This window comes from Trematomus bernacchii, unplaced genomic scaffold (genome assembly GCF_902827165.1).
Source record: "Trematomus bernacchii unplaced genomic scaffold, fTreBer1.1, whole genome shotgun sequence".
NCBI lineage: Eukaryota > Metazoa > Chordata > Actinopteri > Perciformes > Nototheniidae > Trematomus > Trematomus bernacchii.
In genome coordinates this window covers 1,624,596-1,649,242 of record NW_022987469.1, presented here as the reverse complement: position 1 = coordinate 1,649,242, position 24,647 = coordinate 1,624,596, and the positions used below count along the sequence as shown (strand labels likewise).

At 42.0% G+C, this 24,647-nt stretch overlaps 1 protein-coding gene across 1 annotated transcript; it reads right to left on the bottom strand.

The window, feature by feature from the left end:
* Positions 1-23,449: 23,449 nt before the first annotated feature.
* On the bottom strand, positions 23,450-24,196 carry LOC117493338. The gene has a single exon (XM_034143851.1). It carries the CDS (start codon positions 24,194-24,196, stop codon positions 23,450-23,452), a length of 747 nt encoding a protein of 248 aa, XP_033999742.1.
* Between the last annotated feature and the right edge of the window lie 451 nt (positions 24,197-24,647).

The window sequence follows — 24,647 nt, the reverse complement described above, 5'->3', positions numbered from 1 at the left end:
TTTGTGTGTGCTCAGGATGAGTTTCGCTTGTTCTCGCTGTATCGCCGACACAGAAGCCTGTCCGCTCCTTGCAGCAGCTCGCAGCAACGAGCCTCTCAACGTCGCGACCAATCAGAGCACACTGGGCTCACAGGGAGGGGGGGCAGGAGCTCCAACAAGCCGTTTAGGACAGAGACTGAATACCGGTGAATACACATACTTTACAGAGATGCTGTATGAGAAACCAATGTGAGTTTGGAAAATTGCACAGTATAAATCTATTTTAGTATACCTCAACAATGGAATTATGATCAGTAGAAATGGCCATGTCATGGGACCTTTAATGTTACTACATTTTAGATATGAAGTGTGTTGGTTTCTTCTTTTTCTAAGGTTAACATTGTTACATACACTTAAGTAAAAAACATCTTATTGTTATTTATTTTCTCTTGTTTTTATTTGCATTGCATTTGATATTGAGGTAATCCAATAGTAACAGAAAGTAATCAGATTACATTCCTTTATATTGTGATACTCAGATTATGTTACTGGTTAGATGTTTTGACACGTAACTATTTATTGTAACGGATTACATGTTTAAAGTAACCCTCCCACCCTTGCAGATAATAAATCACGTACTGATAAGTACTTAATATGATATTCATACCGTCTACAAATGGTACAGAATGCTGCTGCAAGACTGTTAACCAGGTCCAGCAGGATGACACACATTACACACATTTTTAAATCCTTACATTGGCTCCCAACTCTTTTTCGAATTGATTTTAAGGTTCTGGTTATTACATATAGAGCCCTGCGTGGAAATGCACCGGAATATATAAGTGACCTTCTCCATCCCTACATCGCCAGTAGGTCACTTAGGTCTTCAGACCAGGGCCTACTGGCTGTCCCACGGTCTTGTCTGAAAACTAAAGGTGACCGTGCCTTTCAGGTGGTGCTCCAACACTGTGGAACGCTCTCCCTATAGTCATTCGCTCTGCAGTCTCTGTAGAAGCTTTTAAACGACTGAAGACCTATCTTTTTACATTGTATTCATGTTTCTGTGGTCTTTATTTTAACTTTTGTTCTTACTTGTGAAGCACTTTGTGAATTCTATTTCGGTGAAAGGTGCTATAATACATAAACGTATTGTTATTATTATTATTATTATTATTATTACAAAGTTCACACTAAGATTTGCTCAACCCTTTTCCCACCAAAGTTAATATTGTGTAAAGAATGCTCGTCAGCAGTGTGTGATGTAATAATAAAGGAACTTGTTCACTTTCCTGTGGTTTCACACTGTGGAGGTCTCACTCCCTCAGTCCATTACATTACATTACATTACATGTTACTAGTTAGACGCTTTTATCCAAAGCGACTTACATACTCAATACTGTGGGCAATCCCCACAGGAGCAATTTGGGGTGAAGTGTCTTGCCCAGGGACACAACGACATGCTGACTGCAGTGGGGTTTTAACCTGTGCTCCCTTGATCCGAACACCAACGCTCTATCCACTGCGCCACACGCCTCAGTTTGAATCAGAAACACTGAATCTCCAGTCTTGTGTAAGAGAGTTACTCCTCCGTGTCCTCCATGTTTTGTGGTGTCTGCAGAGTCCTAACATCCACTTGTGTTGTCTTCACAGATAAATATTACCATACTGCAGATTTTCTCTCCCACTCACTCTCTGATTCTGTAAACGCAGTCTAGTAATAAAAACAACATTCGGCATGATGAATGCGCATGAGCACTTAGAGCAGGGGTGCCCAACCTTTTTTGAACCAAGAGCTACTTTTAAAGTTGCCAGTCTGCCGAGATCTACCAGTCCAAATAGAGAGGGGGGGGGTGCTGGGGTGCTAGCGAACTGTCAACTGAGGGGAGCCTCGCTGCGGGGAAACGGCGGACCTCTGTCGGTGCAACTTCAATGATGCCTTTTAAAAACATAAAAAATGAAGGGCGGTGACGGCCGTCAGCGAATCGAGCCGGCCCTTAACGACCGGCTGTTCTGTGATTCTCCAGATTCTACAGTTGGCCAGTCCGTGGAGGGTGGAAAATACATAGGCTACCGGAAGTAAAAAAAGATGTGCAACAGGACCGTGTTCCCACGGGAAACAAAACATAAAATATTAAATGAAACAATCTCATCTCTTAAAATTCACAACTTATTATGAATTAAACATTCACAAACTTATAATTATGTATTCACATGTTTAACTGTTACATATGCACGCAACGAACAGAAGAGCCTAGGGCAGAATTAGGAGGGTATTCCGTCTGTGCACCGTTTTGAACTGCCCCTTATTCGGTAAAGCCACGCTCGCATTGCAGATGAGACAGATGGACTTTGAATTGGAATAATCTAAAAAATAATCATCCTCCCACTCGGAGTGAAAATGATATATTTTGGGCTTTTTTGCTTCTGCCATAATTGCGGTCTTGTGTGTGTGTGCGGACTGTCACTCCTGTTGACACGGACAACGTCAGCTAACTAGTGCCCACTGCCCACCATCCACGCCCCGACACATGGGGTCACGCCAATCACAAAGCTTTGATGCGTTCAAGTGCATAGAGTGGCGAAGTCCCTCCCCTTCCGGTGGACCTCCATGGGACCTTATTTCGGAAAAATTATGTATTGAAGTCAATGGAGAGAGAAAGATTATCTTTCGATCCCGTTTGAATTGTGCCACGAATTACACATATGATGTGTGTCAATTTAAAAGATCATTTTGCAAGTCAAAAAAAAAAAATGTGTCGTAAAACTGTGAAGTAACACATTTGTTTGTGTGAAACGCTCAATGAACTACATCTCTGGTCAACAACACACGTCACCAAGATGGCCGTCACTACTGTCTTGTCAACAAAACAATTGACTACCCTCACTATCACCACAATGAAACACGTCCTGAAGAATGTCATGCAAAGCTGCCTGCCTGCCTTCCTTTGATTCTCTCTGAACTGCCCGGTCATTTTAATGTTTAATGTCAACCATTTGTGCAGATAGCATGAAGTAGAAAAGATCGCTAGCGTTAGCGTTAGCATTTCTCCCCCGGGCTTAAATTGTGTATTATAGAATGATCACACCGGTGACAGTACTCTTCAAAGGGTTCACGAAATATGACTACTACTCTTACTGTTTAACATTTTGGGTTACTTAATGTTACTTCATGTTAAGGCTAATAAAAATGACAAGGCTGTAATGCTAACTAACGTGCTAGCTACTAGCTAGGTAGCTAACTTGATCAAGCCACTCCTGGTCCTTTCATCAGACGGGAAGCAAAAGAACGAGCAAGACCCATTGCTGGTATGATAACAACCTGGTACTAAGCACACAGGCATCTTGTTAAAGTTATCTTATCTTAGCCAGCGCCATATAGATAGATTCTATCTATATGGCGTTATCTTATCTTAGCTATCTCTATTTTAGTGGAGGAAAACAATTGTGACATCACTTACGCGACTCTGGGATTTGTAGTCTTTCTAGTTGCATATTTTTCATAGTCTTATATTTCAACAGTTTTACGACAAACTGTGACTTTTTTTATTTTTTAAGATTGACAAACATCATATGTGTAATTCATGGCACAATTCAAACGGGATCGAAAGATACGTTTTCTCTCTCCATTGACTTCAATACATTAATACAATAATGTATATACAATACAATACAATACATTTTTCCGAAATAAGGTCCCATGGACCGGAAGTAGATGGGCGTGACTTCGCCACTCTATTATTCTGGCACAGGAAGATTATGTTATAGGACATTAACGATAAAACAGAATATTGTTGTTCTATTTTTAGACACATCTCACGATCGACTGGGAATCTCCCCGCGATCGACCAGTCGATAGCGATCGACTGCTTGGGCACCCCTGAGTTATGCTGCGTTCACACTGGACGCAATGCAAATATTCGCATCGCTCCAATCGCGCAAGTTTCACCGCGGCTTGCAGTTTCACCGCGGCTTGCAGTTTGTTTTATCGCGTCATTCAAAACAGACATACCGTTGACGCGCCGCACCGTCGACGGACAGTTGAGGTTGTTTACACTTCCATGCAAGATCGTTTTGGTTATTTCTGTCCTTGACTATGGAGGATATAACAACTATTGCTGCTTTGTACCTTCTGTGGAAGTCCTACAAACATAGCAACAAACACCGTCGTGTCTGGGTTCTTATTCTCCTCCAAGCCAGCTCCTTTTTGTTGCGGTCCCGGTAGATATACGACATTGTATCGTAAATCTCCTGGAACCCACTCACAGCCACAACGATCATCTCTTCCATCTTTACAACTGATCAACAGCAGGACGTCAGAGGGACCAGTGGCGTCGCCTGGCCTGGGCATCCGGGGCTTTAGCCCCGAATGTTTTTTCTGTAGCCCCGGACAATTCTCCCTCAATAATATAATACATTAACCGTGCTTTACGTGAACCTCATCATGACACGAGAGGACGGCAGCACTGTAATTTCCCGTGTTCAGTGAATGCAACAGAGGCATGACACCAGACCAATCAGAGAGTTGCATGGAAAAAACGTGTGCTTGTGTCATTCAAGCTCTGCTCTGTGTGTGTGTGTGGCAATAGCGCATTTAGTGTGATAGAGAGAGAGAGAGAGGGGGAGAGAGGGAGAGAGGGGGAGGGAGGGACCGTCAGCATGGACGTGTTGTTAGCATCTGGTTAGCTAGCTGCACTAACGGACATAAGGAGCTGTTTGTTCCACAAGAAGCTGGAGGAGAGTCCTCTCCTCTCAGACTGAGAGACTCAGGTGAGCTAAAGGACTCTGAGTGTTTAGATACTTAACTTTAGTCTAAGTTATCTCAGTGGGTCTCAAACGGTTTGGTCACAAATTATTCAAAAGATTATTTCCGCGGCACACCTTCATATGATCATTATAGTTATTAAAAAAAAGAGAATAAAGGAAAAACAGTTATGAAATACTATATGGCAGTAAAACAAGAATAGAGTTTAAAAAGGGAGTGATTAGTAAAATATCCATAAAGAAAAAGAACATCTGTTTACAGTTCTGCTTCATATGGGTGTTGAGAGATGTATCCATAGATCTCTTCATTTTGCTCTCAAAGTGCACCAGATTGATGCATTTAACCTCAATATTTAAAAAAAAATCTTCCCGGGGGAGCATCCCCCCGGACCCCCCTAGAGGAGGTGAGCCCCCCACTCATAAAAAATACCACTTTACCCCTGCCTATATGCCGTGAGCTGATTATCGAGCCTTCATTGTAACAGTCGCGGGTGTACTGTGTGTGTGCGTGTGGGGAGTGTTGCAGTAAAAAATGCCACTGTAGTGCCGCCGCCACTGTGGGCTAAGCCCCGAATGTTTTCAGGTCCAGGCAACGCCCCTGAGAGGGACGTCAGAGGGAATCCCAACCAAGCGGCAAACTCAGGGGAAGAGCCGGGACGCCAATACGGAAGTGCCACAAACTGCAGTTCATATATTGGCCGATAGGCGATGACTGCAGAAAGGAGCAATTTCCATAGACCCCAATGTTAAAGCTCCCATGTCATGCTTTTCCGGTTATTACCCGTCCCCTTGTGTGTTATGAAGGTTTTTATGCATTGTAGGAGTAGAATACCTCTGCTACGCGCCGTTCGTTGGATGAGGCTGGATCTCTATTAAATTAAGAAAGGAATTGAAAACACCGGAATCAAAGTTATAACAAATTATCTGAGTTTACTTCTAGTAGGAAACCAAACACATATACAAGTTATACAGAGTACTCGAGTACCCCGGGCTTTTAGATTTGTGATGCGATGCGGATAAATGCATCGGGACCAGACAAACTCATCAAACGAGAAGAAATTGGACTTCAAGTTTGTGATTCGATGCGGACACAGATATCGGAACCAACAAACTCACCAAACCCAAAAGCAATTTTACACACACAAACGTCAGTATTTCTATCTGTCTTTGGGGCGGAGATTTGTCGATTCTTCCTTCCCACTTTTCTCCCAAGCGAATCAGAGAAGCCCTGGGGAGGAGCTGTTTAAACTGACCACCTCCTCCAAGTGTCCTGATTGGCTGGATTCGCTTCTGGCCGAGGTCAATCAGAGTTTCGAACAGAGTGAGACCCCAAACCACACTAGGTCAAAAGTCAATGTTATCTCCGTCCCGATCTCCCCTCCCTACCTTTTCCAGGGGATCTTTTCTTATTTTACGATGTCTTTAACGACTTAGAAACAGCATCTGGCTCTTAGTGGTGATAAGGATCAATGTTGGTGTGTGAAACACAGAATCTCTAAGTCAGTGAGTTTGAAAGTGAGAATAACATTCCTATTCTATATATAATTACCCAAACCGTTGTGATTACATAAAACAGTTCAAACAATACATGTTTACTTCAATACAGTGTAGAATCATATCTTCTTACTTCAATCCCTCTTTTGATCTCACCTCACGAGATCAACATATAGCATTTGAAACATTACCACTGTCAATTTTCTTCTTACTGTGTCTGTCCCAACATTTATATAAACCCATCAGAAGTTGGGATATAGAGCACTTTAAACCTTTAGGAACAGTCCACAACAACAACTTATTATGACAGTGGAGGGAGAATAAAATATGTCTAAAAAGCAAAGTCCTTGTCAGCTGAGTCATCTTTACTCTTCCCTCAATGGTGGAACTGATGAGTCTAACACACAGTGAGCAGATACAAGGCACACAACAACAACCACATGTCACCAAAATGGCAATAAAAGTAGCCACAGAAATCAGAAAAGACATTATCATACTTTTCCCTCTTTTGGTAACACATAGTTCTGTAGAATAAAAAATACAAATCCCTTACATTATGGGATATAAAAATAAAGTTGAAAGTTCCTCAAAAAAAATGGATTGTTCAGACAAAGTTCCACACCGGCTATATCAACCTGTTTCAGCGGGAAATGGAGTTCCCTGTGCCGTCTTGGTTTGCCATATCTTCGTCCCCCCAGCCCGCTGACGGCGGCTTCTGGGGTGCCTGCTAGAGAGATGTGGCCTGATTGTCCTCCCCCGGCCCGCTGATGGCGGCTTCCGGGTCGATGCTGGAGAGATGTCCTGATCCTCCTCCTCCGGCCCGCTGATGGCGCCTCCTGGGTCGACTGTTGGAGAGATGTCCTGATCCTCCTCCTCCGGCCCGCTGATGGCGCCTCCTGGGTCGACTGCCTTGACGAGAGCCAGATCTGTTCTGATGTCGTCTAGGGTCCTCGCGACGAGGGCCAACTCTGTCCTGATGTCGTCCAGGGTCCTCGCAGGTGTTTTTCCCGACCGCACACTGGCTCCAGTGGTACCAGTTGTCTCCCTTTCCATCTAGGCGAACGGCATGGGAGGTCCCCTCCAACCAGACGTAATCTGCTGTGTTGGCCTTGTGTTTCTCGGGTCCCCCTTTTGACGTCAGCAGCCTGTATGGAGAAGTCTCATACCAAGCCCTTAAGTTGCTGGAAATATGGTTTTGAAATCATCTCAAAAAATAAAAATCAAAAATAAAAATCAAAAATCAAAATAAAAATCAAAAATAGAACAAAAATAAAATAAAACAAAAAAGGAACAAACTAACAAAACAAAAAATAACCAAAGCTAGATTATTTTAAATGTATCAATTTCTCTTAAAAGCAACAAATAAAACAAAACAAAAAATACCATAACTAGTATTTTAAATTGATAAATTTCTCCTCAAAACGTAATAATCTCACATACATATTGTCTGATGTATATCCCATCCTTTTCCCCCTTTTACTGAAATAGAACGCCGTTAACGGTGTTCCTATTTTCAGAAATATCGAGGCTTATACATCAGTTATTTAATATCAGCTATATATTTATTATTACTATTACTTATATATCAGGCATTAAATGTCAGCCTTCTTCCACGATTGACCTCGTCTACATTATCTGACTTATATTGATACGTGTCCGTTTGTATTTATTTAATATACTGGGCAATTATTGATAACCTTTTGAATCTCCCTCTTTTCTTAACAACTTGAGGTATGGCTATTTTGAAATCTGACTTGGTTAAGAGATGATTTGTTTATTGGTGAAAGGAACACTCTTCCCCTCAATGGTGTGGGGGTGGATATTCAGGGAGAGTTCCTTACAATCTCCAGATCTTCCTCTCATTGTAGAGGCCATAAAACCTTTTAATGGGCTCTGTGGTCTGTTCAGATTTAGATTTTCTTCCTCTCCAGAGGTCACGCCTGTCTTTGACCCTGTATGCTGCTTTGAATCTGCAGCACCTCAGGACATAGAAAGTGATAGATCTCTTCCCAAAAGTGTAAGTTCCCTTTTGAGCAACATAGCTCCACATTTAACACTCCCTGACTTGTTTGTAAAGCGTTCTTTAAGACCTGAATTGAGTCTTCTGTTGTGTAACGGAAAATCCCATTTCCAAAAAGGGTCAGTTTAATAGCCCTTATCATATTACCGCTCTGTGCTTGCATGCTAGGACCTATTGTCTTTGCCAGAGCTGCTGCTACTCATTCTACATGTTTTAGCTTCATATTAGCAGGGTTCACTAACATGGTTGGTTGATCCAGTTTAAGATTTTCAATATCTTCCATTACTATTTCCAACATTCCTTATCCCTGAATATCAGGTCTAACAATGCGTTTTCCTTTAGGAGTATTAGATGGGATACTCATCAGTGGCATTCGTGAGCCATTATCTCCATAGGGTGGAGGTAGGGTCTCAGACATTATACCACCTTCTTGTTGCTCTCTGTCTCTCAAGTATTACACAGATTTGACTTAAAAAAAATCACACAGAGCTTCTCATACCTTATCATATCACAGTCAGGCAAATTATTATTGTGCGATGTTTATTTCAACAGATAGCGTGACTTCCAGAAGTAAGCTTCTACAATCTCCTCACGGTGATTGCGACTTCAGGTCAAGAGTTAAAAACTCAGTCAACAAAATCTCTTTATCGTCACGTTTAATGAGCCTGATTATCCCCACAACAGTTTTGTGATGAGAGCCGGTCGTTCCAAATAATTAGTTGGAGGTCGCGTCTCTCTCCTCTTCTATCACCCACCATATAACAATTACAGACATTTTATACATTTAAAGCACCACGAAAGGTAACCGCATTAATCAATCAGATCATGACCTGCGGGGAATGTAACCCTTCTTTTACAGCCTTACAGTCTTTAAAGAAAGCACTGCGAGGTAACCGTATTCATCAATGTTATATTGACCTACGGGGAATTTAACCCTATTTTGACACCTAAGTAATCTTTAATTAAAGCGCTTGCAAGGTAACCGCATTAATCAATCTTATCATGATCTGCGGGGAATTTAACCCTCTTTTTCTAGCCTTGCAGCCTTCGTATTTAGTGAGTGAAGGGCTGGGATCTACCCGCCACACTCAAACACTATTTTTGCTCTAGATCCAGGACTGAATACCCTTCTCTAAGCACTAATAATCTAATTTAACTAGAATATGTATTGTATTTCCCACCGTGACTAAGAACAGTGAGAACGCTGCTGACAACTCTAAAGTTTTAGTATAATCAATCACAGATTTTTGATATTCAAAACAGGTGTCTGCTCACCTTTTGTGTATAGCGCGCTTGCAGTTGTCAACAGTGTCTCTTTGTCCTCCCCCTGGACTGGATTCTGTCCCCTGGCTGTCGGTGTTCCTTTCTAGAGATCAGCTCACAAACGTCGGGAGTCACCACTTGTAGGAGTAGAATACCTCTGCTACGCGCCGTTCGTTGGATGAGGCTGGATCTCTATTAAATTAAGAAAGGAATTGAAAACACCGGAATCAAAGTTATAACAAATTATCTGAGTTTACTTCTAGTAGGAAACCAAACACATATACAAGTTATACAGAGTACTCGAGTACCCCGGGCTTTTAGATTTGTGATGCGATGCGGATAAATGCATCGGGACCAGACAAACTCATCAAACGAGAAGAAATTGGACTTCAAGTTTGTGATTCGATGCGGACACAGATATCGGAACCAACAAACTCACCAAACCCAAAAGCAATTTTACACACACAAACGTCAGTATTTCTATCTGTCTTTGGGGCGGAGATTTGTCGATTCTTCCTTCCCACTTTTCTCCCAAGCGAATCAGAGAAGCCCTGGGGAGGAGCTGTTTAAACTGACCACCTCCTCCAAGTGTCCTGATTGGCTGGATTCGCTTCTGGCCGAGGTCAATCAGAGTTTCGAACAGAGTGAGACCCCAAACCACACTAGGTCAAAAGTCAATGTTATCTCCGTCCCGATCTCCCCTCCCTACCTTTTCCAGGGGATCTTTTCTTATTTTACGATGTCTTTAACGACTTAGAAACAGCATCTGGCTCTTAGTGGTGATAAGGATCAATGTTGGTGTGTGAAACACAGAATCTCTAAGTCAGTGAGTTTGAAAGTGAGAATAACATTCCTATTCTATATATAATTACCCAAACCGTTGTGATTACATAAAACAGTTCAAACAATACATGTTTACTTCAATACAGTGTAGAATCATATCTTCTTACTTCAGCATGTAAACGGTGTGCAGAGTCAAAACCCTCAAAGTACACCCTGTAGCGAGTAAAACTCTAACACAGAAAATACCTCCCCAAAACGCCTCGTTGGAGATACGTCACTGCCCATTTGAGTCTTCCATTTAGTTCCGGGTACCGCCTGATGTCATGCGGTACCCGGAACGAAATGGACCAATCCCGAAGAGCTATGGCCACACCAGCAGCGTCGTGTTCCTCCTCCAGAGGTTCGAAGAACCGGCATTTCACAGACGAAAGCTTCCAAAACATTGCCCAGTTTGAGGCCGGATATGCACAGCTTGTTTGGACCGTTTGGAGCAGGGGAAGATCTGGGTATACAACCTGTAAGTTTGCATTGTTATTTGTGTATTTATCAAACAAGACTGTTTAAATGTGTAAACTGTGTTGGACTGCTAAGCCATTGACACAGTGCTAACTGTGCTAACTAAGTTGCTAGAGTTTCCATATATCAACTCTAATATCAGCAGATGGCCTTGCATACATGTATCTCATAGCAGGAGAATGTCTGCATTCACACACAAAATACCTATTGACAGTATACTCCGGGTGATTTGCCGGTCAGTCGCAAAACGTAATTACATTATAGCTGGCGTAGCAATCTAACACACGGAGCTAGAGCTAGTTTCGGTCAGAAAAACATTTTTGTGATGCTACGTTGCTAGCGTTTAAATATATCAACTACAATGTCAGCAGATGGCCTTACATGTTTGTCATGGCAGGAGAATGTCTGCAGTCACACACACGGAATACTCATACAGTATACTGTACTGTGATTTACCGTACATTGTGACCGTACATATACTGCATGTAGCTAACGAGGCTAGCTGTATGCTAGCGCAAAACAATGTATTCATGCAAGTTACATTGTATGACCGAACGTAGCAGAATACCCGCATACGATTGCAATTATAAACACGTTATTGCTAGCCTAATATGAACCACTAGCTTTTGTTCATAGTAGTTTTATTACACTGCATTATAGTTGCCTTTCCTCCAAGCTAACGTTCATATCGTGTTAGCTACCAAGGTAAACAAAGCTAGGTTAGCATATTAGCAGGCAAGCTGTTCATTACACAACTACTACTAACGAATCTAAAACAACTAAGTTTCTCTAATATTTTGTGATTTGCATTTGATTTCGTCCAGCCAGATCCTGGCGGACAATCCATGACGGGGAAGGGATTCTACTACTACTGAGGGTGCTAAAAGGCACCGCACCGACTGTGCGCAGGCAAGATGCGAGGAGGAGGAATGGATGATATACCGTGTATATATGTATATTTATGTTCATTTTGTACATTTCTAAAAATAAAGTTTAATGGAAATACTTAGTAGGCCTATCCTTTCTTCCCTGAATTCATATATAGCAAACCATGATTTGATTTCTCATCAAACAGTAGTAGTTTATAACGGGTAAAAATAACTTACTCTTTGTTATGAGAGTAGCTCGTAGGCCACAACGGAAAGACAAGGAGACATACACGAGTTTACAAAACCACGGCACATTTATTGTGGTAAATGCAGAGACAGGTGGTCGAGGGGAGAGGGTCGCTCAGTTCGTCCTTCTGCAGCCGCTTTGGAGAGAGACTCCGGGCCGCTGGGATTAATAGCACCGGCTACGGAGGTGTCCGTGATCGCGCTGATTACCCTCTTCAGCTCCACCCCACCGTAAGACAAAGGCCCTGAGGCCGTCACACTCTTCTATAACAACAGTTAAAAATATATATGTATATAAAATATACCGCTGTACCGACGCCATGATAAGACTGATGTTACGCTGAGAGCAGCCGGGAAAAGCACTGACATGGGCGCAGCCTCTCTGGTGGTTGACTAATCAGAACGAGTGGCCGAGCTGACCAATCGGAGCACACTAGGCTCACAGGGAGGGGGGGGCAAGAGCTCCAACGAGTCGTTTAGTGGAGAAAGTGAATACTGCTGAATACACATGCTTGACAGAGATGCTGTATGCGAAACCAATGTGAGTTTGGAAAATTGCACAGTATAAATCTATTTTAGTATACCTCAACAATGTAATTATGATCAGTGGAAATGGCCATGACATGGGCCCTTTAAAATGCCCATTTTCACAGCAGAAAAAAAACGTTTCTAGCCCTGGCTCCAATACATTTTATTATGTATATAGTTAGATTCCACCTTCGTGATTATGAATCTGTGAGTGAATTGTTTTCTAACGCGACCCTTTTATTTATATTAGGTCTTAAAGTTTTTGCATAAATTAGGGCGTGGTCACATTGAGTGACAGCTCTGTCAGGTGACTGCTGCTGTTAGCTTTTTGTCTCTCTGCTAGCTGCTCCGTCCGTGAAGCTACAGGGACTCTGCCTGCCCAGTTCATCCAGGGAACACAACTTGATCCCGGCCGTGTTTGTTTGTTCTTCATGCTTATATATCGGACTATTGTGACTCGCTCTGCGGTTAAAACAGACGGTGCATGAATGCCGTTTTGCGGTAAGTGAAATTCGAGTACTTTATTTATGTGTTTATGATACGTAATGAATGTTAAGGCTTGGGTTTGCGTGTAAGCGAGTGGTAGCTATGCTCAAGTATGTAGACAAGCTAACGTCGAAGTAGTGTATGTGAAATCAACCTCACAATAAGATGTGTGCATATTACAATTATTAATGTCATATTTTCAAGATGATTACTTAGATATTACAATATGGTTGGTTGAGCTGGAGTTCATTATTGAGTTTACACGTTAACGTCACAGTCATCTGAAGAACGAACCCAAACGTTGTTGTTTTTATTAATTGCATTACCAAATTGGTATCAAATAAACAGTAACACAACAGCATTGGTAACACAACTTCCAAAGTTACAGTAAAATAAAAGAACCCTGACTCGGACAATACACAATCCAACATGTTCAACAGAAGAGAATAAGTTATATTGTTTGTACACATGGTTCTTTACATATATATCTGTTTGTTTAAAGTTTCCAGGTGATGCAGACAGGATGGACCAGAGAGTGAGAGACAGAACTGGACTCCTCACAGCAGTGAACTTCAGCACAGGTACAAATACTCTTTTTTCATACTGTACAAAGAATCAAGAAAGATATTGGTTTAAATAAATGAAGTATTGACTTTAATACACTGATATACATTCCATTAAACAATACTAAATACTAGATCACCTACACATCAGTGAAGTTGAGGGTTTTTTCCATGCAAAGGGTTACATTTAGATGTTAACAAGCAATATGACTGTCAGCTTTCTAATTTAAGGTATTGAAGGCAAAGCTATTTAACGCATAGTGACAACTGCTATTTATCTCGCAATATTGTCTGTAAAAAACGTGGTAAAAGTTATGATTTCAGTGAGAGAACAGAGCAAGCTTCTACAGTTGCACTAAGTTTTGATAACAGTTCAATATTATTTTGATAATAAAATATATTTCAATGTTGATGAATTTCATACTGTTCATTCATAATCTGATTGTCTTTGTAGCTCACTGTTGAAATAAAATAAAACATTACAATTACAAAATAATTATATCTACAGCCCCTAAACACAAGCACACCTCTTTCATAAATAACACACTTGTTCTGCAATAATATGTTTTATGTTTCCTGTAATTTTTGTTAGGAAAGGACATGCCTGAAAGACACGACTCAACATTTTCTCCTTCTCTGAGGGTCAAGAAGAACATCCAAGAGGAAAATTAAAAGCTGATGTTATGAGATTTTAAGACCAGTACAGGACATTCACTAAGAAACTACTTTTATTGTGAAGTCAGCTGATCGAATGCACCTATTTCCACATCTACACTCCATCAGCTGATTAATTCTATTTGCCTCACTTTATGAGCTTCACAACATGTACCTTGTACCGCAGAGTTTGCAACGCAAATAAATGGGGCCAATCTTCAGTCGGATGTGAATGTGTAATCTAACATTTTCAGTAAGAATAATGGACAAAAGGAGTGCAAATACAAATTAAATTTATTGAAATCTGAACCAAAAGTTAATCAAACATGTTTTAAATAAAAAAGCACATATGGACAGAAGGTGTAAACCTATTAAATGTATAAGTAAACACATTTAGTCAAATAAAGTGACAGACAAGGCCTGATCAGGTGGTATCAGCTATGCATGGGCTCCTCCATCAGGTCTGATCCTCCTCACAGAGGAAAGCCCCTCAGTCCTCTCCAAACCAACAGACTGGACGTCCATCACACGGAGGTTTCTCCCTGAAGTCTCTGCAGCTCTCTGGACACCACGCTGTCTCAATCCGTCCACACTGAATATGAGAGGGGAAAATGAAAATAATAAATGCTTTAGACAATAAGAAATATAAAGTTGACTGTTGAGTTGCTCAGTTTTTTTAGATTGTCAATACTATTACTGTATAACTAATATCCCAGGTTAAGAGGCACCTTCAAATAAAGATTGGTCTTTAAATACATTTTGTCTTTTGTATTGTTTGTCTAAAGTCAAGGATCTAGAACTGGTACTTATAGTTTTAATGATACAGTCTGGTTATAATGCGGTTTGGAGGAGGCCTCACAGGTAAGAGCACTAACTAGCTACCATCACATGCACCTTAGCTTAACTTAAATGTATTAAACGTATAATTAAGTGATAGCAAAATATAAATAACTAATGTCATACAAACATATTAATATTTGCTTGATTCCAGTGTTGCATTTAGCACATTGCATACAAACGTTAAGGGATTTTAAGATTCTGAAGTATTATGCTAAAAACTCAATAACTTAGATTATTATTTATAGTTTTGCTGAATAGTTTCATGTCCGCTTACCTTAGAAACGTAAAATGTGACGGCAGTGTGCTGATGGGGAAGCATGTTAGCTTAGCTTCTTAGCTTGAGCTAGCTCTGTTACTTCCCAGCTGGAGGCAGAAGGTCCCGCCTCGGCTCCGCCTCTTTGCCCTTATTTGGAGCAGGCTGGAGCAGGCGGGAGTTAGACTCAGACGTCACTGTCGAGCCGTTAGTGGCCGACTCCGCCTACTAAGGGCTTCTCGGCAACTCTGCAGAATCCTATGGGTGACGTCACGGACCCTACGTCCATTTATATATACAGTCTATGATCCCAACACTGGTTGGCTTTTCGCGTACCGAAGGCGTCCCGACTTTTACGTCAGCTTCGTCGCCTGCGTCGGCTACGTCGCCCGCTATGCCGCCCGCCTACAAACACACCGCAAATACTTCAGTCGACGAGTGGCAATATCTGTCCTTACCAGCAGGCAACGGTAGTGTGAACAGCCAATCAGTGATTGCTTGGGCCGACTTTCTCTGACCTCCCGCGGCCGATTCAACATGTTGAGGCGTCGGGAGGTGTGAAAAGGTGCCGTAAAGAGACGACGGTGCGGGACACACAAACCTGAGTAGGGCGCCGCGAATGCCCGACTGCCTCTGACGGCCTCTGACTCCCAAAATCGGGCTGGTGTGTCCGGGCCTTAATACCTAGGCCCTCTGACCCTCCCCCCTTCCCTAAAAAAAAAGAAAAAAAAAGAAGAGTTATTACGTCACAGCGTATACTTCAGCGGAATATCAAAACAACGGCCCGGGGTGCAAAACGCATTAATGACCACACAAAACAACACCATTTATACAAACACCTATCATGACAGGGCACCAACAGCCAAGTAACAATTACAAATGAGTTATTGTCGGCACGGCAGCCCACATTGAAAATGACTTACCCCGGGATTCCACCGGGTCCGTCTGCGCCGCATTCACGGCTGCGCCGCGGTTTTGGTCCGACTTCCTCCAGCGTCATACCCAACCGGGCGCGTTTCAGAAGCGGAGCGCCTTGCGTGCCGGCTCGCAGTTTTTGTTGATTTGGGCATATTTCCTGGACAGGCTACTTTGTACAGACAAAGTTAATAATAATTGTAATAGTCCCGTTATAAACGACATGAATCAAAGATGTGTTGCTGTATTTTAGTGGTAAAAAATGCATTCATCATCATAATTATTCTATATATAATTTACACAGTGCCTGTAAACCGGAGGAGAACGCTGGCATTTATTCTCCTACTTGAAAAACTACGGAGGGATAGGGTCTGCAAAATTTGGTTACTTTGGGGATTGACTGGATGCTCTGACCGGTCCACTTCCTGCCCGGCGCTATGCAAAAATAGACCAGCCGCCTATTTTTAGCGGAGCCCAGCGCCGAGACGCTTCTGGGACACTTCTGGGACGCTTCTGGGACGCTTCTAGCCGTAACGTGGCGCGTCTGATGGAATAGCACCCATTGACTAGAGTGGCCGTGATCGCTGTGAATGCCGCGGCGCAGCCGTAACGCGGGCCGTAACGTGGGCCGTAACACGGGCCGTAACGCGGTGAAGACGGACCCGGTGGAATCTAGGGGTTAGGCCTACCTTTGATGATCAAATCACTTAAACACAAAGTCCATCCTCCTGTCCTTTTGGATGAAGCACTTGATGGCGGGGTCATGCAGCTGATCCTTTGCCACTCCAATTTATCATTGTAACTCAATCTTGAAAATGACTCGGTTAATAATTTCGCAACAATGTCATCACTATCACTGACATGAGCCATCATGAACGAACTTATGCTAATCATAAATCTATCGATCATAAATCTATCGATTAGATTTATGATTAGAAAATTATAAAAGTAGGGTAGACATGTGGATATTATCCGGCTAAACAAAACGTGCATTCATCTAACAGGTTCGTTTTCCACAGACCTTATTTCGAGCTATTTTCCAAAATCCTATGGAGAAATCCCATTGCTTTTTTTTCGAGGGAACCCATGTGCAGCTTACTTCCGGGTTTTCGGACGCGTCACTGCACCACTCTATGGGTGTTTCTCAATGTCGAGGACGCTTCCTTGGTAGGACAAGTCCCTCCGAGTCAAGTCCTTTAGAAGCGATGCAAGAATCCTTAGCCTCAGAAAACGAAGAATTGTGGAACAGGCTAAGGTGTGCGTCATATGCGAGGCCCCGCCTTAAATGGAGCGCGATTTCTGCCAAAGATTTTTTAAATTTTAGGACCGCGGAGTCTACACATGTGCAGCCTTGAAATTTCCCGCTACGAAGTACGCCGGCCTCGGTAGAATTCCAAGTATGCTGGACATTGGAACAGTCCTTCGGCGGGTCTCGATGACGTAGTATCCTTGAAACAGTGGCTCTGGAGCAGCTTTCCTCGACATTGAGAAACACCCTATAACACACATGCCCATGCATCAACTTCACAGCAGGCGGAACTTGTCATAAAGTCTGCGATAATAAAGCCCACCCATTTAGAGGAAGATATGATTGGTCAACTGTACTGTCATATGACATTACTCTCTCGTAGAGTTACTATAGTTGGCCCTCTGTGAATTTACAGCAGGACCACCAATCAGCTCCTGTCTTCACAGTAACTCGCAGAGACGAGCTTCTTTCATTTAACCCTTCACATTCAAACAGAAACTGAACAGGCAGATTCGAAATGTTCTTTTAAATACAATCAAATCAAGTTATTTTGGTAAAACTAATGAAAAATATAACTAAAAAAATACTTAAAAAAGAAATATTTAAAAAAAAAAGAATTATTTTTAATGTTTTCAAATATCTGCCCACACTTTTTCAGCTTGGGAGCTACTTTTGAAATGACCAAGTCCAAATGATCTACCTACCTACCTGCCCAATCTGTGTCGTGAGCAGGGGGGGACTACGAGCGACGGAGACCTCGCAGCGACGGATAAACTGTGGCGCGCTTACACTAATTGCGCCGCATTAGCGCATAATAGCTTCAGATGAGGAGGTGAGACCCCCTCATAACTGCATGAACCCGTTTGGCACAATACAACTCAGTACATTTTTGGTAATTGTTATACCCTTTCTTTAGTAGAATTGTATAAATTGGAAAGCTAACTAGGTAATCAGCTCGTCGGTGATTTGCAGCCCATGCGTGGTGAACTGCGTGTTATAAAATGTGAGATCTCAGACTCAATCAAGTGGCAAACGCCATAGTAAGGATGGATGATAGGCTAACTTAAAAAAAAAAAAATTAATCTTTTTTTTTAATACATTTTTTTAAATGCCATGCGATCTACCGGTCGATCGCAAAGGTATTGTGTACCGTATTGGGCACCCCTGGTCCTGACGGCCACTGGCTGATTACATTTGATATGTATCTGAATAATCTACTAGAAATGATAAGGTTGATGTTAAACCTTAAAGTGGACCTATCATGCTATATTTGAATAATATAGTGTAGGACCATACCTATATAAGGCATATTTATACTTTTTTTTTTTCAAAATACCAAACAGATCATGCATTTTAGCCATGCCTCATTTCGCTCAATTTGCACTTTTTTAGCTCTGTTTTTGCAAGGGCTGATTCTGTGAGAACAGCACCACCTACAGGCCTGGCATATGTACTACAGCGTCTCCAGCGCTTTCGAACGGCAATGGCCGTGGCTGTCTCCTCCTGATTGGTGGAGTTGGCCCAATAGCCGAAGCGCCACTGTCCTGACGTCAGGACAGTGTTCAAATCTGGATCAGTTTTGATCAGATCCGTTGCAGCCCCTTTTTTAGAGATTTGGAGGAAAATAGAGAGGGTTGTGTTTTCTGACACTTGGTGAGTTCCCTGGAACACCGGGGACACATATTCATGTATAAAAGACGTACAAAAGTGCATTTTGCATGATAGGTCCCCTTTAAGTATCAGGTCAGACCAAGGGATCCTGCTGGGCCTGTTTGACAGTGTTCATGCTGCGTTCCCTCGGAAGTGTTGAAGCAGTGATTACAGCGGGCACAATGACCTGCACCGCCCTCTGGTGAATCACTTCCTTCACGCTGAGGCACCCTGTTCAGAGCTTCCTTCCTAATGGGACCTCCAAATGGTGCTGAAGCTGTGGAGGTCAAATTCTTGGAACAAAGAACCGGGACTCAAGGAATACAGGAGGGATTCAAACTGATGTCGGACGCTGCAGATTTACTGGAAGTTACAACCAGAGAGCAAAGCAAGACATTTGCTGAGATACTGTAGTGACACAGCCTCTGCCAGTGGCGGACTGGCCATCGGGACGTTCGGGACGAATCCCGATGGGCAGGTACTGAAGTGGGCCGGTCGGACGATGTGGGCCAGTCGGATAAGGCCCCCCCCGTTGACAATTTACTAGCGGTATTTACTTGCGGTACCGAGGTGGGCCGGCGGTACCGAAGTGTGCCGGTCGAGAGTCCCGGGCTGATTTTTAGTCCCAGTCCGCCCCTGGCCTCTGCCCAATCAACAGTAAAGTTCTGCCCCCCCAAACTGATACTTTTGTTTTACCAACAGAGAATCAAACATTCCATCAGCAAGACTTAACAAGTTACCTTTCTTGAAGAGAATCAGGCTCCAGAGGGCCTTTTGTACGGTGGCCGACAGGTGTAAACACTTCACAACGGCTGAAAACATTTCCATTGGAGAATCGCGCTGCAGTTTAAAAAACGAAGCACATATAAAAACACAAATGTGCCAAAACCCATGCAAATTAAGAAACACCTTCACCAACTTAACACATGCACAGCGTTTACTAAAAGCGCTGCAAATACAAAATGCTGCAAGAAGCTCAAAACACAATGGAAACCAGGGGATACAGAATACAGTTTGATATAAAAAACATTAATGCTCAATAAAGATGTTTTATATACTTAAAGATATTGAAGATTTGTAGGGGTTTTTACTGTAAGACAGGGTATAACTTAACCTTAACTTAAAGGGGACCTATCATGCAAAAAGCACTTTTGTACGTCTTTTATACATGAATATGTGTCCCTGGTGTTCCAGGGAACTCACCAAGTGTCAGAAAACACAACCCTCTCTATTTTCCTCCATACCCAAATCTCTAAAAAAGGGGCTGCAACGGATCTGATAAAAACTGATCCAGATTTGAACACTGTCCTGACGTCAGGACGGTGGCGCTATGGCTATTGGGCCAACTCCACCAATCAGGAGGAGACAGCCACGGCCATTGCCGTTCGAAAGCGCTGGAGACGCTGTAGTACATATGCCAGGCCTGTAGGTGGTGCTGTTCTCACAGAATCAGCCCTTGCAAAAACAGGGGTAAAAAAGTGCAAATTGAGCAAAATGAGGCATGGCTAAAATGCATGATCTGTTTGGTATTTTGAAGAAAAAAAAGTATAAATATGCCTTATATAGGTCCTACACTATATTATTATAATATAGCATGATAGGTCCACTTTAAAGGGGAGCTATCATGCAAGATGCACTTTTTTATGTCTTTTATACATAAATATGTGTCCCCGGTGTGTCAGGGAGCTCACGCAGCGTCAGAAAATTAAACTCTCTCTTTTCTCGTTTTGGACGTAATATGGTCGGTGTTTACATTAGCATCGCTAACACTCAGAGCTAACCTGTACTGGAGAGCATGTGTGTGAAGAAGCTGGATATAAAAAGGAACTCACCTTGTGGTATAACCGGCAAGAGAGAAAGCCTTTGAGCTAGGGCTGTGCGATTATGGCAAAAATCATAATCACGATTATTTTGGTCAATAATTGATATCACGATTATTAAATACGATTATTCATTGACTTTGAAAACATCCATTTATTGAACTTTAAAACAAATACAAATAATAATTTGAACAGTATCTTTTTAACTGTTGATTACCCTGAACGTATAATTCAACTGAAAAACTTTAAATAAATAATATCAAAATAATAAATACCAATAAACAAGATCAACAAATATTTTGGAGCGCACTTCCAAAAGCTACTAATCATATATAAATACAAATAAATTAGACCAAAATAAATTAGATCAAATATGTTGCAGTGCACTGTCACAACCTAGCAAAGCAAAATAATTGTTTTATTCGATTATGTTGTTTTCGTAATTGTGGCATGCCAAAATTGTAATTGCGATTAAAATACGATTAATTGCACAGCCCTACTTTGAGCTCCATACTGTTTCAGAAATAATCCTTGATAATCCATGATATGGCGTTTCATCACGGCAGTATTTAGTTTAGACAGTAGCTGCCGGATCCCGCATGAGCTCAGCCCCCTCCTTTTTTATTTCATTTTTTTTAATCAATTATTGATTTTTTTAAAGCTTTATACCCAAAATCAGCACTTTTGAAACAGGAAGTGAAATAGAGGGATATGAGGCATGGCTAGAATGGGTGATCTGTTTGGTATTTTGAGCAAAACACTTCATAGACATGTTTTTTATATATTTTTATATATCTGAGACCAATGCTATTGCCTAAAAATAGCATGATAGGTGCACTTTAATCTTAAATTATAGCGTCCACTTCAATTGGCTTCAACGGCATTACCACACAGGAGTGGAAATGTAAAGATTTTCTAGATCCATAGGGACTTAGCTTGGCAACGGCAAGACCAAGTGCTACCGAGGTGTCCCTGAGCAAGGCACCGTTCCCTACACTGCTCCCCGGGCGCTGTACATAAAAATGGCAGCCCACTGCTCCTAACACTAGGATGGGTCAAATGCAGAGAAACCGTTTCGTTACTAGTACTTGTACTACGTAATGACAATAAAAGTTAAAAAAAAAATGGGGATTTACCTAACAGATAATGGACTGCTTGGTTTTAGCTAATTCCGCCCTGGGATCAAATATTCTGATTTTAATTGTAGTAAAGTAAACAAAACAGCTGGAACCAGCAGACTTAAAAAATTACAGTTAGACCTGCAATAATTGATTTTTTTGGGCGACTCAGCTGCAGCATTACTTTATATATTTTGTGATATTTCCACATCCAGCAGTAACAGAGCGAACAAGTCAGTTGAGTCTGTTTTTTGCTGCAGATCATATTATAATTCTCTTCAGGTTCATCACCTCCAGCTACCCCTTCATTGTCATTATCTAATAGTTATTTCAACAGCTTTTAGGATAATTAAGAATAATAATAAGTAAAAAAGCAAATAATTAATTGATCTCTCATATCACATGTTTAGTCCCTCCACTAGCCTCTGTTAGCCTCTGTTAGCCTTTGTTAGCCACGCTTACCTTGAGTAATAGTTGTCATGTCTAAGAAACTTATTGTGAAAGTTTATTCTTTATGTTAGTTTTGTCATGTCCTTCTGTCCTGTGCTTTATGTTTATTTTGATAAGTAATTCTCCCTCTCATTTCAGGCCTCCACGCTCCCCGCCCCTATCTGTCTCCTGCGTCCGTGATTGTTTTCCCCGCCCTGATTGTTTCCACCTGCTCCCCTTACCCTGTGTATATATTGTGCTAGTTCCCTCCTGTCCATTGCCAGTTCGTTTCCTCATTCAGGACAATCGTACAAGCCTACTCCACGGACTTAAAACGTACCTCTAAGCTCCTGATCATAGTCTTTGTTTTTCCTCGAAAGAGTGTTATTGTTTTCCCTGCTTTGTTACTGTGTCTAAATCCAGTAAAGTCTTTATTTTGAATCACTACCTGAGTCTGAGTTGAGTCGTGCATTTGAGTTCATGCCTCAGAGTTCATTCCTTGACAATAGTTGCCTAATGCTTCCTTCATAAAGACATATTTACAACAACGAAGACATTTATCTTATCAGAAGCCTCTGTCTAATTAATAAATTGCTATTTAGCGTAAGGAAGTGAGGTCACTAAACTTCAAACCCACAAACACTTAGACAGAAGATGATAAAGATCAGGAACAAAATCAATACAGCTGGGGTGTCGAGGTGTCAATCAAAAACTGTTTTATGTCTTTGCCCAGGTTTGCTATCCTCTAGGGTTAAGGTTTCTATTTATGTGCATCAGAATCCTGCCTTTTAGATGCTATGTGTTCGATTTCAAATTTTTTACTAGATTTTCTTTCCAAGATCCAAGTTATTTGACCAACCATTCTATCAAGACATTAACACAGTTTTCAATTCAAGCTATCCTGGGGTTAATTTATTTGCAATGAAACTTGTTACATATATTTTTCTTTGTAAATAAAAACAATCTGTGAATTATCTTCATTCCCTTCATGTCTAGAAGGGGACATGTAGCTCTTACTTGGAAATATCCAAGGTCTTCAGGATAATGCTGTCCATCCACAGTCCATACAGCAAGTTTACAGCATTTACTCTTATGACAGAGAACTTATAGTTCCTGTCAGGTTCGAGGAGGCTGAGCTGTAGGTCATACGACTGGCATGCATATATAAGTTTGGCATTGTCAGCAGTAGTTGGATGACAGCTTTCTATGTGGATCTCAAACATTTGGTACAGCTCCTGAGACGACACGCATGCAACTTCCCAGAACAGATGCACACCGTTGGATAACACACTGGACTTGACCCGGTCAAAAATCACTGGCATCTTGAAGGAAACCAATGCACTAAGCTGGAGAGTGTGAAGGTTGCCTGTATTTGAGGCGAGCTGGTTCTGCAGGTTTAGTGGGCCGCAATTCCGAGTCAATCTGGTATCAAAATCGTGCACGTGCTGCCACGTTTGCTGGATCTTCTGCTGCATGGAAGCTGCCATGTCACTGTCCACCAAACCCTGTTTATACTTCATGATGAAGGCCTCCAGCTCCCGGCAGCTCCTGGTGATCACTTGGTACAGCTGTCCCATCACAGTGAGCAGTAGCGTGACCTGGGTCCGGCCCAGAGCCATGGCCCGCTGCAGCCTCCGCTTGTCAGTCAGAGAGGACACCGCGGTGCCCAGAGGCTGCTGCCCCTCTGCAGCTGGCCCTTCATCCAGTCGGACCTCTAAGTAGAACGAGCTTCTCTGCAAAAGCCGCAGCTTTCTGTGCATCACCTTGGAAATACATCACATAACCTGGTATGTGCTCAACATTTCATGATGACATCACTCAGACAGTTCATTTTTCACTATTGAATGTTTTTACTCCTGCAAACCCATACAGGTGTTTCAATCAACGGCTAGTAAGACCGTAGTCAGGCTGATTTTGGGTGTAGCCAGGAAGCCTTTGAACTAATAACTATAAGTTTACAATATACAATATCCTACCGCTAACAGGCAAGTGAAGGAGCTGTCAATCAAACACAGGCCCAATTCCAATCCACCCCCTACACCCTACCCCTCCGTTTGCGCGTTCGTGACTCAACACTGTGTGTGTCCGTCATTAAACACGCTGTTTACAAACAGTTCCAGCAAACATCCACTGATAAATTGCGATGTTAACAACCTCATGATAACCTCATATTTTCTTTACTTAGGATAATACCTGTGTTTAGTCTAGAAA

Coding starts and splice junctions, on each gene's coding strand:
- LOC117493338 (XM_034143851.1), bottom strand. CDS start 24,196: ATGCACAGAAAGCTGCGGCTTTTGCAGAGAAGCTCGTTCTACTTAGAG.